The sequence below is a fragment of the Podarcis bocagei genome (genome assembly GCF_964188305.1).
Source record: "Podarcis bocagei genome assembly, chromosome: 16".
NCBI classification, from domain to species: Eukaryota; Metazoa; Chordata; class Lepidosauria; order Squamata; family Lacertidae; genus Podarcis; species Podarcis bocagei.
Genome location: NC_138142.1, coordinates 25,799,455 through 25,816,243, shown reverse-complemented (window position 1 = coordinate 25,816,243; position 16,789 = coordinate 25,799,455). Strand labels below are relative to the sequence as shown.

Sequence of the window (16,789 nt, the reverse complement as noted above, 5' to 3'; positions counted from 1 at the left end):
TTCCTGAAAGACACTGTTGTTCCTCACACAGGGTGTGGATACACATTGGTGGGTGTGAATTTGCCTATCTTTTCCTCCCAAGGGAAGGCATGCATAGGAGTTTGCATGCCCTCCCACACAAAATCATTGTGCCTCTTCCCTCCCTGAGGAGTTTATCAGGGGTAATTAAAAGGGACTGCACATCAATGCAGGTGGGGCTGGCTTGCACTGCAATGGCATCCTCCCAACAGGAGGGTCACTGCAACTTTCCAGAACAGTGTGGTGAGGAAAGAGGTTTGGCGCTGTGCAGGCTGACGAATTTCGAAGGGGCAGAGGAACCAGGGACCAAATTGCAAACATCCGCTGGATTATGGAGAAAGCTTATGGAGAAATTAATAATAATTGAATTTATATACCACCCTATACCCAGAGGTGTCAGGGCGGTTCACATAAAAGGATCACAATATGATAGAATGGTGGACAACTTACAAAAATTTATTAAAACAAGTGGGAGGAAAGTATAAATTTATAAAAAATAAGGAATTATCAGGAAAACTAACAACATGGATACAATATCATCATTTGAATGGAGTATTTAAGAAAGATAGGCTACAAGGGTCTGGGAAACAAATATCACAACTGGAGAGAGACCTGTTGGAATGGAATGTAAAAGTGCTGTCTATAATGTATAAAAAATTATTGGAATGGGAGACAAAGGGTGAGGAAGTACAATCCCCAGTGATACATTGTGCAATAGAAATTGGTCATAATATAGACATGGAAGCATGGGGATGATTGTAGAATATGGATATAAAATTTATAGCATGTTATGGTTTAAGAGAAAACGATCTATCAATGGTATCTAACCACTGGCAAAAATGGCAAAAATGTATAAATCTAAATCAAATAAGTGTTGGAAATGTAAAAAGAAAGAAGGTTCTTTTTATCATGTGGTGGTCTTGTAGTAAGGTTAAAGCTTACTGGGAAATGCTATATCATGAATAGAAAAGGATGTTTAAAATAATGTTTGTAAAAAGCCCAGAAGCTTTTCTTTTGGGAATTATAGGGACAGAACTACCTAAACTATATAGAAACTTGTTCGCATATGCTACTACAGCAGCAATAATGCTAATTGCCCCAAAATGGAAAGAAGTAGAAGTCCCAGCAAAGGAAGAATGGATACAGAAAACTTAAGGAATATGCAGAAATGGCAAAACTTACCAGAAAAATAAAAAACCCAGATAACAAACATTGGCAGGATTATTGTTACAACCTGCAGTTTCCAAAGAGTATATATTTAAAGTAGAAGAATAAATTAAGTTAATTTGAATATGCAGAAGATATTCAAAATAAATATCCCTTCCTCCCTCCCTCCCTCTCTCTCTCTCTCTCTCTTTCTCAATGTGAAGTCCCAAAATTGTCACATCATAACTCCAGGCAGATGTTGCTACATAATATCTGCTTGAGTTTGAAGATTTAGCAACGAGAAACATCTGTGCAAAAAGCTAAGCCAAGTCCTTTGGAGTGCAATGGGTCCATTTCATTATACCCACATTCGACAGAATTCTAGTCAAACCCAGATACCCGGACACACAAAAGGCAAGACATTATGCTGCTCTCTCCATATCAGGCCAACAAGCAAGAAGATGCCGTTGGATCTCACCATCCTCTGATCACTTGAATTCAAACTTTGAGCTGCCAAGGAGAACCTTGAAATGTCATCCAGGCCAATAAGTCAGTGAGCAAACAGGTGCAAGCAGTATATTCAGATCAGGTGTTAAGAGGTGGGTGGTCAGGGCAGCCCTCTGCTGCACCCTATCTGCAGGGGGCTCCCAGAGAAGGACCCACCATCCTAAGCTCCAGCTAGGAAGGCCAAGGGTGTCTATAAAAAAGGTAAAGGGACCCCTGACCATTAGGGCTAGTTGTGGCCGACTCTGGGGTTGCAGCGCTCATCTCGCTTTATTGGTCGAGGGAGCCAGTGTACAGCTTCTGGGTCATGTGACCAGCATGACTAAGCCGCTTCTGGTGAACCAGAGCAGCTCACGGAAACGCAGTTTACCTTCCCGCCAGAGCGGTACCTATTTATCTACTTGTACTTTGACGTGCTTTCGAACTGCTAGGTTGGCAGGAGCAGGGACTGAGCAACGGGAGCTCACCCTGTTGCAGGGATTCGAACCGCCAACCTTCTGATCGGCTTTGTGGTTTAACCCACAGTGCCACCCGTGTCCCAAGGGTATCTATACCCTTCACAAATTCGGGCCATGATACCTGAAGGAACTCCACACGTGGGCCTATTCAGATCAGACGTGCACATCTGAAAACAGACTGGGATCTACCCAGGCCCAGATGAGATATGGATCTGTTGCCAAGTGCCAATCTATGTCCCAAGAGTCACTATTGGTACTAACTGAAGTTTCAGAATTCAACTCCTTGCATAACACATTGCAGAAATCCAAATGGAAGGTTGCCAGTGTTAATTCTGAGATCAAGATAAAGCTGCAGGCCAGCATTTATTCGTCCTCTCCCCAACCCCACCCCGCTCCTCTTTCTCCATTTGCTCTCCTTTCCCCCTGCTTCCTCAGCACTTCCCTCCATCTGCAGCAGGCTGCTTCTTTCTGTCCCCCTCCATCTTTCTATCCAGTGGCAGCAGGATGCCTGGAGCTGACAAGGAAGGTGAGGAGCCGCCCTGGGTGTCACCACTGAGGGGGTGACAAAATACCGGGCGGCACTCATGGTGGCACCTGCAGTGCGCCCAAGTCATGCGTCTCGCAGGCTTTGCGCTGCCCAAACGGTCCGCCCGCTGCCTCTCCCCCAGATGTAGGGCGGTTGAGTGGGAGGAAACAGGCTCCTGAACACGCCACCCCAGGTGCCCGAGCGGCTTCCTCCGCCGCTGCAGACAAGTACGCCCAAAGGGAGAGGGGAGTCCTGTTATGTACTGAAGTTCTCACCCTGGGCCAGCAGGGGGATACTGTAGATAGTTATGCAAATGAAGGATCGAAAGTGACGTTCAGTGATTGGATAGTTTGTATGCAAATGAAGGATCGAAAGTGACGTTCAGTGATTGGCTAGTTACAGAAAATGGTTACTGTTGCATTCAAGTGGAGCTCTATATAAGCAGGCTGACTTGAGCTCCTCAGTTCAGTTCTGTTCCAGCTTACAAATAATAAAAATTAAGCCTCGTGTCTGTTTGGGTGCTTCCACTCCCACCCCCTTCCCTTGCCTGCCGGGCGCAGGCGGATTCTTCTTCAAACTGGCTTTGCCCAAGGAAAGTTCCCCATTTCCCCTCCCCGCCTCCTCTCAGCCTTCCCCAGGACCAATAACAAGCTGCTCTAAGGGACAGTAATATCGTGTTTTCAGATTTGGGCCAGCCTCCCACCCCTGTAAGGGACGCGGGTGGCGCTGTGGGTTAAACCACAGAGCCTAGGACTTGCCAATCAGAAGGTGGGTGGTTCGAATCCCCACCACGGAGTGAGCTCCCGTTGTTCGGTCCCTGCTCCTGCCAACCTAGCAGTTTGAAAGCACGCCAAAGTGCAAGTAGATAAATAGGTACAGCTCCAGCAGGAAGGTAAACAGCATTTCTGTGCGCTGCTCTGGTTCTCCAGAAGCGGCTTAGTCATGCTGGCCACATGACCCGGAAGCTGTACTCTGGCTCCCTCGGCCAATAAAGTGAGATGAGCACCACAACCCCAGAGTCGGCCACGACTGGACCTAATGGTCAGGGGTCCCTTTAACTTTTACCCACCCCTACCCTGCTTTTCCCAACCTGTAGAAGGAGCAGACTCCAGTTTCTCGCCTCTTGATCTTCTGCAAAGCTTTTTTCCCACCCTCCCCTCTCCCCCACTGAAGTTTTCTAAATCCGGCCCACACACGGTCTGGGAAGCAGCATGTTTTTACATGAGTAGAAGGTGTCCTTTTATTTAAATTGCATCTCTGGGTTATTTGTGGGGCATAGGAATTTGTTCATCCCCCCCCCCTCAAAATATAGTCCGGCCCATCACATGGTCTGAGGGACAGTGGACTGGCCCCCTGCGGAAAAAGTTTGCTGACCCCTGCTAAGTACCTCTGTGGTGGACAGCAAAGCCAGACCAGAGTTTGGTGATGCAGTCCCTCAGAATTCCACCAGAGGGCTGGAGCCTCTCTGAATGAGTACTAAGCAGAGTGGGAGGAGAAAAATAAAAGGAGCAGTTTCTGAGGGAGTTTTTAGACTGGGCTTGGTTTGAGTGTCTTGGGAGAGTTTTACGCCAGGAGCTGGCTGGAGGGCTGACTTTGAGCCAGGAGAAGTAGAAGCTGTGTGGATACAGCCTACATGGGTCTCATTCTAGTCAGGAGGGGAGAGATATTCTAGAAAGAGAAGACTCCCAAACCAGTAACAAGGAGTGTGGCAATCCTCAGGGTCTGTTATACTATTTACTTCAATAAGAGTATGTAAACGCAGTCAGTAACATTGGAAGATAAGGACGGATCAAGGACGGCACGCAGGAAGTCACTTACACAGAATTGTATTAATTTGTTATAATTTTTATAATTGGGTTAAAATCTGGAAAATCAATAAAAAAAAGTGATGAAGAAGTTCCAACAAAAGAGGAGTGGACTTTAAAACTATTGGACTATATGGGGAAGGTGAAAATAAGAAACCCAAAAGACGAAATGCTTGTGGAGGAGTGGAGATCCTTTTCAGAATATCTGAGAAAATATTAAAGTCAAATTAAAACACAGGCAGGACTGGAAATATAAGTAAAGGAAGGAGAATGATAAAGGAATCTAATGTTGGATATTTGTTATAGAAATGAGTATTACATTTAGTAGACAAAGGATTTGAACAGAAATATCATAGAAGTAAGGATGAGGAGTCAAAATGTTGAGGGAATATTGTATTGAAACTGAATTGAATTTGTTAAATTGTATGAAAATTAATTTAAAAAATATATAACATAAAGAGAACAAGATGCTGTGTGAAGTGAGCCAATGGCTTGATCCAGTAGGGCTTTGCTTATGTATTCATGGAGCGCATGGTGATTTTAATAAATTAAACAGAGTAGAACTTTTGATCAGAGTTTTTCTTTTTACTTAAGGATTGGCACAATGAGGAACGATATTTCCCTCGACAGAAGGGGAAGACTGCCATAGGAAGACAAAGAATGTCATTCATTTCTATAAACCTTTTAAGAACTGTATTACACTCTGCAAACATTTCTGTGTGCTTGGGAATTCAAGTGGCCCCCAACCAGCAAAGGCCATTATTGCATGAAATCCATCTTGAACATGATACCATGTCACTGGCACACCGTGGTCCTCTAGCCGCTTCTTGTACAACAGCCCATCATCCCGGAGAACATCATATTCACAGGTTAGAATGAAAGCCTCTGGGAGCTGGCGGATTATGTCATCCTCTGCTAGAAGGGGGGCAAACATTGTCTCATAACCTCTTTTAACTTGTTCACAAAGTTCTTCTGAAAATGGAGCAGGTTCTACAGGAACATAGCCCCTAGCTTTAAATTCTTCTGGAATGTTATCAGCATTGATCCATTTTTGGTATTTCTCCCTCAACTCAGGAGGGACATGGGCACCTTTCAGAACTCCATCTACATTCATTGTCTTCCCAGTGAGATATGTCAAACCAAGACTGACAGCTCTTTTCCGGAACAAGGGAGGAACTGAATGGTTTTGCTGATAGGATGGCAATTTGAAGTCAATTCCTTGGAGGAATGGGTAAATGAGGACCTGAGCTCGCACTCTTGGGAGGTCCTCTCTGGTCACCAGTTCTTGACAAATGGCTGCAGCATATGTGCCTCCACTACTCTCCCCAACAATGGCAATGCGGCTGGCATCCACTCTGTATTCCTTTGCCATTTTCATAAAATGTATTACAGCAGTTAAACAGTCCTGTACAGAGACTGGATACGGATGCTTAGTAGCTAAACGAAATCTAAAGAAAAAACAAGATATCATCAACATTTGACATCATACTTGCGGCTGAGGTACCTTCAGCACCCCCAAAGAGGCTGGTCCCCCTAATCTGATTGGCATTTCCATTCAAATGGTTATGTGCTCCACGTCATGTGATCATTTATGCAATATGGGACTTACCAGGGGGGGCAATATTTACTCAAGTTGGCACCCCTGCCTTCACGCAAGCAAGACAAATTCCAATCAGGCAGATGCCACTCAAGGAGGGTGAAAAAGAGGGGCAATGGTGCAGAGGTGGGGGTCTGCGGTGATTTCAGAGGGAAGAAGAGGAGTTTGGATTTGACATCCTGCTTTATCACTAACCCCTACCCTGCTTTTCCCAACCTGTAGAAGGACCAGACTCCATTTTCTCATGGGACGCGGGTGGCGCTGTGGGTAAAACCTCAGTGCCTAGGACTTGCTGATCGTAAGGTCAGCGGTTCGAATCCCCGTGGCGGGGTGAGCTCCCGTCGTTCGGTCCCAGCTCCTGCCCACCTAGCAGTTCAAAAGCACCCTCAAGTGCAAGTAGATAAATAGGTACCGCTTTATAGCGGGAAGGTACCGTATTTTTCGCTCTATAACACGCACCAGACCATAAGACGCACCTAGTTTTTGGAGGAGGAAAACAAGAAAAAAAATATTCTGAATCTCAGAAGCCAGAACAACAAGAGGGATCGCTGCACAGTGAAAGCAGCAATCCCTCTTGCTGTTCTGGCTTCTGGGATAGCTGTGCAGCCTGCATTCGCACCATAAGACGCACACACATTTCCCCTTACTTTTTAGGAGGGGAAAAAGTGAGTCTTATAGAGCAAAAAATACGGTAAACGGCGTTTCCGTGTGCGGCACTGGTGCTGGCTCACCAGTGCAGCTTCATCATGCTGGCCACGTGACCCGGAAGCGTTTTCGGACGGCGCCGGCTCCCGGCCTCTTAAGTGAGATGAGCGCACAACCCTAGAGTCGGTCACGACTGGCCCATACGGGCAGGGGTACCTTTACCTTTACCTTTAAGGAGTCTCAAAGGGGCTAACATTCTCCTTTCCCTTCCTCCTCCACAACAAACACTCTGTGAGTTGAGTGGGGCTGAGAGACTTCAAAGAAGTGTGACTAGCCCAAGGTCACCCAGCAGCTGCAAGTGGATGAGCAGGGAATCGAACCCGGTTCACCAGATTATGAGTCCACCGCTCTTAACCACTACACCACACTGGCTCTTCAGGGAGAACTGAAGAGGCCTGGAGTGGAGCATTGAGCCCCAGTGCCTGAGGTTTTCCATGATAATATAATGCTAGTTCACATCCTGTTCTCAGTGGCCTGTGTTCAATCGTTGGAGAAACTCACAATCAGAACATGAGTCCTGTGGTACTCTTCCCTCCCACAGCTTCCACCAACTGGCATTCAGAAGGACACTGTCTCCACCTGCAAAGGCAGGCTATAGCCATCATGGCTAGTAGCCACTGGTAGTCTTATACCGTGTGCATTTCTTTAATCCTCTTTTAAAGCCACCCAAGTTGGAGGCCATCACTGCCTCCTGAGGGAACGAGTTCCACAGCTTAACTACACACTGCGTAAAGAAGTACTTTCTTTTAGGTGAATCTTCTAGCATTCAGCTTCATTGAATGGCCACATGTTCTAGAGTTAAGAGAGAGGGACAAAAACATTTATCCAGTTTTATGTGAAAGTAGTTTAATGTTCCTTATATCACGCCTTGGAAGGAGTTTTGTCCTGAAAGGCAGGATAGAGATAATCGCAACAGATAGAACTGGCATAGATTGAGAAGCCATATCAGCCTCTCATGGTGGATAAGGTTATCCATGAATACTAGTCACAAGGCGGATGGGCCATCTCCACTATCACAGGCAGTAATGCTTCTGAATACCAGATGATGTACATTGCAACTGGGAGTAGTGCTCCTGTGTCTGGGTCCAGCTTGTGGGCTTTTCATTGGGATATTTGGTTGGCCACCGTGAGAACAGGATGTTAGGCCCCCTTTGGCCTGATCCAGCCTCTTATGCTTAAAGCCAGAGGGATTGGGTCCAAAGGCATAAAAATCAAAAGACAAAGGTGAACACCCATTCTAAAGGTTGGCAAATTCACGATGTTGGCAAAATCAGTCGTTTTCTGGGCTCATGTGGAAGGGTTAGAAACGGAAGCGTGAAGATACTTACTCAACACACATAACCACTGAGTCGGTTCCGTGGGCAAGCAAATGGCAGATCCTTTCAGAAGTTCCTGGGAAAAAGCACATAACCTTTAACGAGTCTCCTTTGGCAACAACTAAGTTGAACTGAACCCTTTATAAATGGGGCATCACTAGTTGAAAACCATTATGTACATTCTGTACATTTTGTTCCCTCCTGATCAGCAGTTTCAATGGGTAAAACTCAGAAGAGAACCAAAAAATCCATACTTTTAAAGCAAGGTGTGCTAGGAAGAACAAAGACTGGGATCCATTTTGGACTGGCTAGCGAAAGGCTGGCTGGGAAAGACGCCTTTGACTCCAGTGCTGCACAGCAGTGGGAACAAGCCCTGCTTGAGATGACCATGGACTCCCTCCATGCAGAATGAACGTGTAAATACGTGAATAAGTCAGAACAGGACCAAACAAACCTCAGACCACATTTTTGGGCTTCTTTAAATTAATTCTGAGCATCTCTGGAAGACCTTTCATAGAAGTCCATTGAAGTACGAAGCACAAATACCTTCTTTGGCATTTTTCATTGACCTTCACATTGACCTTCAGCTGGTGCAGACTTCCGGGGTGGCGCCACCGGCAATGGCGGACTCCCTCTGAACCGGAGGGACCAGCTCCGCATGAAACGGGTCTTTTCCGCTGCAGCGTAGCGGGGACCCTTCTGGAAATCACAGGCGGATGAAGCCTGTGACCGTGGGACTCAGCGGGCACCCTTAGCTCCCCCCCAACCCACAAAGGAACCCACAAACGGGCTCCGAAGTGAAGAGGGGGAAGTGGCGCGGTGCTGTGAGTCTACTGCTTTTTCTGTGGAGCAAAGCCACATAGTTGTTGCCGGAGAGCGCTGCCTTTTTCCTGGGACAATTTGGCATTTAAAATAACCAGCCGTGAGTACTGGAACAGTAAATATTTGGACTTCAGATAACAATTGGCGAAATAAGAAGGAATCTGGACTTTAAAACTAACCCTAATTTGGTACTGAAACAGGAAGGATAAACAGGAAGTCACCCTTCCGTTTCTTTGTAGTTAGAACAAAGCAAAGACAATACAAACTAGAGCCTTAAAAATTATTTTTAAAGGATCGACTTTCATCATTTTAAATCGCTGAACCCCTCTTCGGCAGCAGGAGAAGAAGGGGGATTTTTCCTGAGTCGTTTAAACCTGCAGAAGTGAAGTTAAAGCAAAGTAATTTTCCACCATCCTGACCCTGGAGCGGGGTGTCAGATTTGATGTTTGAAGCTCATTGACCAGAAATAAATGTTTTGACAGATAGTTAAAAGAAGAGAAACATTGTGATTCCATTGTTTCCTTTCGTCTTTTAAAAGAACAAATATGGACAAAGTATCTTGAAAAAGAAACTTTGTTGTTATTGTTTCTAAGGAAAAGAACTACCAGAAGTCTTCCCCCTAGAGGGGAATTGTGAGATTGTAACTAAACTTTGGAAACTTGCAGCTGTCACTGATTACAACTGTGGGAAAGAATTCGTGACCTTGTAGAACAATGCCTTCAGAAGCACTGTTGGGTGCTTTCTGCAAAATAAGTGCCCTATTGGATCAGTTAAGTCAGAAGATGGACTTTATGACTAATGCGGCCAGAACCTTTGAACAGGTAGTGGGAAATCATATGGAGCCCACCCAGGAACTAAAACAGGAGCGTGCCATGACAGAACAACTGAAAGAAGAGGACCTTGTTGAACCATGGGCGCCAGGGATGGAGGGACTTTTGGCTCAGCAAGAAAATGAGTCTTTGGATTTGATAAATGAACTTGGAAAAAACCAGATTCTGAGGGACAAAGTTTGGCTGGAAATGGGGGGTTGGACTGACGCCCCTTTGGACTCTCAGAATCTGGCAACGGGCCGCCAGAGGTTTGGAGTGGTTGGGACTTATCTTGGAGGGAATTGGAAACAGGTTTACTACTTGAAACATGTTTTAAAATACCACATGGAGTTCAGTCTGGACTATGAGAAAGGGGCCGATCTGTCGAAAAGGGTCAAAACACTATTAAGCTGGAGTTCCCACGAGTGAAAGGAAAATATGAAGAAGAACTGCGGAAGGGACATGGAAGAGATTTGATGGCCTCAGATATAAGATCACCAGGTTAAATGGGCCAGACTAATGGGACAAAAAGGACTGATAACCCCGGGACCGGGGGGAGGGGACGCTGGAAGATTGGATTGTTTTTATTCTCTTTTTTTATCGTTAGAAATGTTTTTTATGAAAGTTGCAAAAATGTTGAAATGAAATTATTAGGCTCTTTTAAGAATGTTTAAAGAATTAGGTAAAAAGGTAATGGTTATGAGAAGCTGGTAAAAATAAGATTTAAATTTTAAGTTGTAAGGTTTTATATAAGATAAGATGAAAATAGAGCAAGGTAATGTATTGACAGAATATTATGAATTATGGAAAGGATTTGCTGTGACAATTATCAATTAAGATACAAGAGACGGGAGGAGGAGGAGGTCATGGAAAGAAGGTAAAGAATGTGGAGAATTTGAGAATGATGGCTTTATTTTTTTATTTTTTATCTCTGTTTTTGTCTTTTTTCTTCTGTAATTTTTTTTTTTTTTTCTTTTTGCGATTTTAAAAATTCTTGTTTTAATAAATATCATTTAAAAAAAATAAATGAAGTACGAAGCACAAATACCTTCTTTGGCATTTTTCATTGACCTTGACATTAGGAATTAATACAGAACCAGACATCTCTGGAACAGGAAGGCTCAGCCCTGTTTTCTTACCACACAATCCCATCCTGCCATGTTAAACTGCCTACAGTTCAGAAACTTCAGCTGGTGCAGAATTCAGCAGCCAGGTTGCCCACCGTGGTTTGGGTGTATAATGCCAATCCTGGTGTGACTGCATTGGCTGCCAATTTGTTTCTGGGCCCAAACCCAGAACTGTTGTGGCTCCCCGTTTGTGGAATGCTCTCCCCGGGAGACTCACCTGGCGCCTTTGTTTCATATCGTCAGGTGCCTTTGGCTAATTAACCAATAGACGGCCTTTTAAACTGTGTGTAGCCACAGGCTATTGACATTGTTTGTTGTTATTCTTTATATTGTTATAGTTGGGGGGAGACCACCCTAAACCTTAGAAATTAGTAAGTGGTAGGATTTTGATTATTATTTGGAGCAGGCATAGGCAAACTCCGGCCCTCCAGATGTTTGGAACTACAATTCCCATCCTCCCTGATCACTGGTCCTGTTAGCTAGGGATATGGGAATTGTAGTCCCAAACATCTGGAGGGCTGGAGTTTGCCTATACCTGATTTGGAGTATTGAAGGGAAGATTGGAGGCCAGCGGAAAAAACACTTTCCAAGTCAGTGCCTCAATTGGATAGAGGCCTTAACTTGACAAAAGGGGTTGTTGGCACATATGCGAGGAATTCTTGGGCCTGAGCAGAAAGAGGTTGTCAGACTCATGGCAATGGGGGGGGGGGTTGAGTTTTCAGGAAAAGAGTGTCTTTAGAGCAGTGTTTCCCAAGCTTGGGTCTCCAACTGTTCTTAAACTACAATTCTCATCATGCCATCCTACTGGTTTGGCAGAGAGGTGGTACCCAACTTTTGTAGCAGTATTCATAAAGGTAAAAATAAATACCCAGAGGCAGCACAAACCACCCCCACCCCTCCATAGCAAACATATCATGACCTTTACATTAAAGTATCACCCCAAATTCTCCACAAACAACAAAGTGAAACATTTCAAAAACATTTCAAAGAACTTACGGATGCTTGCAAATAGTGCAACCCCTCCATGAAGAAAGATGATTCCTTTCCTGTTCCCAGCAGGTGATGTCTTGGGCCAGTACAGCCTCACAGGCACCCCATCAAAAACCAGGTCCCTTGTGATCATTTTTGGGTCCTTCACTTCTGGAATTAATAGGTTTAGGATCCTGAGTATGGAATATCTATGGCAGATGCCCAGTTTTTCCAGAATTCCTCCCTGTTTAAACCAAAACATTTAGCATTTTAAATCAGCATTAGATATATGTATTGCATATATGTATTGCCTATGGAACAGAAACCGTGTATGGGAGATGACTGCGGGGTTTATCCTTTCCTTCCTCTTGGGATGGAAACTTATTCTCTTTGAGCAGCCCAGAAGTGAAGCCCCTGCCCACTCCCCTTTCCTAGTACGCTTCCTGTTATTTCAAACCTTAAGATGCAACACAAATTGGGGGTATTCAGTGCTAGTACTACTCAGGATAAATCCAGTGGAGTGCATAAGAACCTAAGCAGTGTAGGAGTACAAATATCCAGAGTGTGGGGATCAGATGGGATTACTATGAGGAATTATAAAATATGCATCAAGCCATTGTGTCAGCTGTGAAAGCATGGTGTTGATTGGGTTTAATTCATTGACAGTAATTTCTGATCAAATCCCACAACCCTCTGCATCTCTGGCCATTTCCTCTACTGTCCATTTCTCTCTGCTTGCGTACACAGCCCAGGTGCCCGTTGCTTTGCCAGGCATCACAGCTGTCAACCGTCCCTTATTTGGCGGGAAACTCCCTTATCCCAGCGCCGTTTCCCGCTGCTGTCCTGGATTGATGATGTCCCGTAAATTTCCCAGGTTTCCAAAGAAGCAGCTCCTCTCCCTCCCTCCCTGCCAGCCAGGGAGGAGGGAGGCTCCAGCTGTGTTGCTTGGCTGCGTTGCTCACCCAATAAGGAGTCTAAGAACGACTGGGGGATGGAGCTTGCATGCCTTGCACTGATCAAATCGGCCACGTTGCCTGGGGACTCGCCATTGCTCAGCGCTTCCCAGCAGAGAGGTGACAGTGTGGTAATATTGAGGCTTGGAAGTGAGCAATAGCCCTGATGGAGCTGGTCTGGGGAAAGGAGAAAGGTCTGCTTATGGGAAGTAACTGCAGCACTTACCAAGCAACAGTCAGGGGGGCGGAATGAGAAGCAAGGAAAGGGAAAGGTGGGGGGCCACCAGGGGGCACATTGGAAGATGGCTGACAATAACATCTCTCTGACCCACACGAGGCAATTAAGAGGCTGATATGGGAGTATGCAGCCTCCCTTGCCCCCCCCAAGGGAATGGGGGGGACTGCCTTGCCAGCTGTGCCCATAATTCACCCCCGGATTTGAAAGAAGGGGGTGACCGGGCACTTTGGCACAAAGCCCTCGGGTGGGGCCGCTCTCCCGGCCGCTTTCTCTGATCGCGCACTGGTTTGCATTACTTTGAAATATATAATTCGATAAAGAAGCAAATGCATATACTTCATGTGAAGATCGGGTGTAAAGACTGCTGATTAATGGGATCTCTGTGTGAGGAGCGACGGGCTGGACAATAAATCAAGTGAAGACTCATCATTAAAAGACTGGTATGTCGGACTGAAATGGAAAGGGGGGGGAGGAAAAAACTTTTTTTTGTCTTATGTGAGTACCCAATCATCCTCCCTCCCAGAGAGTAAGAATCGTTGCAAATTAATAATCATAAGCTGGAGATTAAAAGCTGTGTGGAAATGAATTATTGATCAAAGAGAGGCTGGTGGGAATATCGGGAATGGAAGGAAAGCTTTGTGACGCAGTTTCAAATGGAGATTCGTCAAGTCGGCCTGCCCACAGGAGGATGGGGGGGGGGAGGACCATGGTCATCGGAATGTGAATGTATGGTTATCGGAATGTGAATTTGACCCGGCAGAGCCCCCTGAGATACAGATTCGCAGGCCGGTGGAAATCACAGACAGACTGTATGAATGTTTTTTATGGAGGTGTGGAAATGGCGGCTGTCCTTTATGTGATATGGCTCCTGGAGAGTGTAAAATCCACACAGGATATGTTTGTTTTCAACCCGCTTGTGAAGATTATCAGAGTTCACAAAGAAAGGAATATATGATTACAATAAGAAGATGAGGAAAATAATAAGGAGACTATCTGGACAGAACTGGATAGCACTGTGAAATCAAAGCAGCAGCAAGAGCGATGTTTGGATCCCTTTCGGAGCGCGAAGTATGGGTACCCCCAATAAAATTTTAAAAATTTGGCTGTATAATTTGGAACTAATGTGATTTGGAATCGGCTGCATTGCCTGGGGACTCGCCATTGCTCAGCGCTTCCCAGCGGAGAGGTGACAGTGTGATAATATTGAGGCTTGGAAGTGAGCAATAGCCCTGACGGAGCTGGTCTGGGGAAAGGAGAAAGGTCTGCTTATGGAAAGTAACTGCAGCACTTACCAAGCAACGGTCAGCGGGACACAATGAGAAGCAAGGAAAGGTTATGTTGGGATCCACCTCTGAATTACCTGATGCAATTTGCCAGGAAGGCCACTGGGTGGCAGCACATTACAAGAGACCGAAGCAAAATTACTGAAACATGAAAAGAGGGTGCCGCGATTGTTTGCAAGGGCAAAAGCCCACCTACAAATTAGCTGAGCTCTTTACTTTGGGACCTGTCATCCCTTATTTTGGCTACTGATCCCTTTTTTTCAAATCTGAAAGTTGACAGCTATGCCAGGCATGCATCCTGGGCTGTGAAAGATAGTGGGCAGCTTTTTTTGTTGTAGCTTTTCTGATATGTTAATCTTAGGATGTTAATCTTAGGGCCAGGAAACAGATCTCACATGAAGGTGATAATGATCCCTGTCCTCCTGGCCTCCTTCTTATCATGTATATTGCTTGTTTGTGACTTCCGGGGTTGCTGGATGCACTCCTTTGTAGTTCTGGTTTGTTTACCCCAGAAATATGCATGCTTAATTAGTTTTTGTAGGTTAACTTTGTCCCCACGTGGGGTTTGTTGAAATGCTCAGAGGAAATCTGATTGGTTCTTACAAACACGGTGACAAAAGTTCTTTTGTAAATAAAACGACCTGGGCCGGAGGGTGGACAGGAATTATTATTATACGCAACCAGTCTTGCTGGTTCAAGCCTCTGTGTGTATTCTTATTACTCAGAGTTCAACCCTTCCTTTAGTTTGTGAATGCCTCAACCCTCCAAAAGTTTCCCCACTGGGACATCTCTGTATTATGGCCAAGATCTTGAGCCCATCTAATCATAGATTAGGCCAATTCATGGAGGAGGCTATAGGTATGTTTGCACTATTGTGGGTTGTATGCCGCTGAATACTACTTGCTAGGACTCACAACCGCAACCAGTCTTGCTGGTTCAAGCCTCTGTGTGTATTTTCATAACCAGAGTTCAATCCTTCCTTTCCTTTGGGAACGCCTCAAAGCAGAGCCTGCTGGATTAGGCCAATGGCCCATCTAGGCCAGCATCTCGCAGTTGTCAACCAGCTGCCCCAATGGGAAACCCACAAACCCGGACCCAAGCACAGGAGCCCTCTCCCCTCCGGTGTTTTCTGGTGTTCAGAAGCATTGCTGCCTCCATCTCTAGAGCCAGAGCTGGTTAAGAAGCATCCATAGCTATTGCCTCCAGGAATTTCTCTATTTCTCGTTGGAAGCTATTCAACTTGGCAGCCATCACTGCCTCTTGTGAGAGTGACTTCCATGGATTGAACATATTATGTGTGAAGAAGTCCTTTCTTCTATCTGTCCTGAATCTTCCAACATTCAGCTTCATTGGGTTGTCTACAAGTTCTACTGTCGTGAGAGACGGAGGAAAACCTTTCTCTCTCTATTTTCTCCATAATCTTAGACATTTCTATCACGTCACCTCTTACCTGCCTTTTATCTAAACTAAAATATTTCAAATGGTGCAGCCCTTTTTATAGAGGTGTCGCTTCATCCCTGTAATATATGTAAAATAAACTTACCAGTACAAATCCATATCCCACTAAGAGATTTAAAAGTATCAGTGATGCAGGACGGCTCAGTCCTCGAGGCACGTGGGTCCTGGCAAGAGTATAAGAAACTCCCCACACTAACAGCAAGAAATGAATGAAGATGGTCATATATAATATCAGCATCCACAGAGTTCCACCAAATGCCATTTCCCTTCAACTCAGAGGCACAGAGACAAGGACTTCGCCTTAGCCAATGCTGGTGGCTTTTATACAAGAACACTCCGTGTCACCTGCAAGAGAACATCCTTGGCCAACCCACTTAATCTCTCAGCTGAGAAGAAAACAAATTGTTTAGGAATGTGGTGATATGGTGCAGGCTAACCATAGACTGGCTTAACAGCTTATCTTTAGAATGACTCATGATTAGAATGCCCGAAAACAGGTTGGCTGACAGTTGAAATGGACGCATGCTTCAGCAAATATAGAGCTTGCTTATGCCTAAGGGTTGTCAGTATGTGGCTTTATTGCTTGAGTCAATGTGTAAAAGCATAGGAACACTGACCAAAGGAGGAGGAAAGAAATTAGGAGGAATGGTCATCAAATTCAGAGTAATGGGAGATGTCAACAAAGGGGGGGGGGTTAGTATTTTAATTGGGCGGATGTGATAGGCTGTAAACCCTGCACATACCCAGCTAATGGGGAAACAGGAGGGAACCTGCCTTGGGTATAAGGAATATAAGCTTTGGTCTTACTATTTTTGGGTGTAAAAATAAAAAAATTCCTTCCTGTAGCACCTTAAAGACCAACTAAGTTAGTTCTTGGTATGAGCTTTCGTGTGCATGCACACTTCTTCAGATACACTGAAACAGAAGTTGCCAGATCCTTCTATATAGTGAGAAGGTGGGGAGGGGTATTACTCAGAAGGGTGGTGGTTATTGGAGATTGGCAGATAACTGAGATGAGCCTGTTGACGACTCTTTACGACTGTAATAGGTCTTAC

General features: G+C 45.1%; 1 protein-coding gene across 4 annotated transcripts; it reads right to left on the bottom strand.

Moving 5' to 3' along the window:
- Positions 1-5,105: 5,105 nt before the first annotated feature.
- On the bottom strand, positions 5,106-16,083 carry LOC308576322 (arylacetamide deacetylase-like 4). 4 transcript variants are annotated; one of them, XM_081175565.1, is made up of 5 exons: positions 15,820-16,083; positions 13,330-13,443; positions 11,830-11,973; positions 8,088-8,151; positions 5,106-5,905 (listed from the first exon to the last, which is right to left on the bottom strand). In XM_081175565.1, the coding sequence occupies exons 3-5, from the start codon at positions 11,954-11,956 to the stop codon at positions 5,131-5,133; spliced, it is 966 nt and encodes a 321-aa protein (XP_081031691.1). In that variant the 5' UTR covers positions 11,957-11,973; positions 13,330-13,443; positions 15,820-16,083; the 3' UTR covers positions 5,106-5,130. The 4 variants fall into 4 exon arrangements, with proteins under 4 accessions (XP_081031691.1, XP_081031690.1, XP_081031692.1 ...); XM_081175564.1 differs by having other exon boundaries at positions 11,830-12,046; positions 15,820-16,082; XM_081175566.1 differs by lacking the exon at positions 13,330-13,443.
- Between the last annotated feature and the right edge of the window lie 706 nt (positions 16,084-16,789).

What these genes read in the sequence shown, in the direction of transcription:
- LOC308576322 (XM_081175563.1), bottom strand. Translation starts at nt 15,996, where the DNA reads ATGGCATTTGGTGGAACTCTGTGGATGCTGATATTATATATGACCATC. An exon ending in TGGGATATGGATTTGTACTG is followed by an intron (nt 12,047 to 15,819) that starts GTAAGTTTATTT and finishes TGGTTTAAACAG; the next exon opens with GGAGGAATTCTGGAAAAACT. An exon ending in TCAGTGGTTATGTGTGTTGA is followed by an intron (nt 5,906 to 8,087) that starts GTAAGTATCTTC and finishes TTTTTTCTTTAG; the next exon opens with ATTTCGTTTAGCTACTAAGC.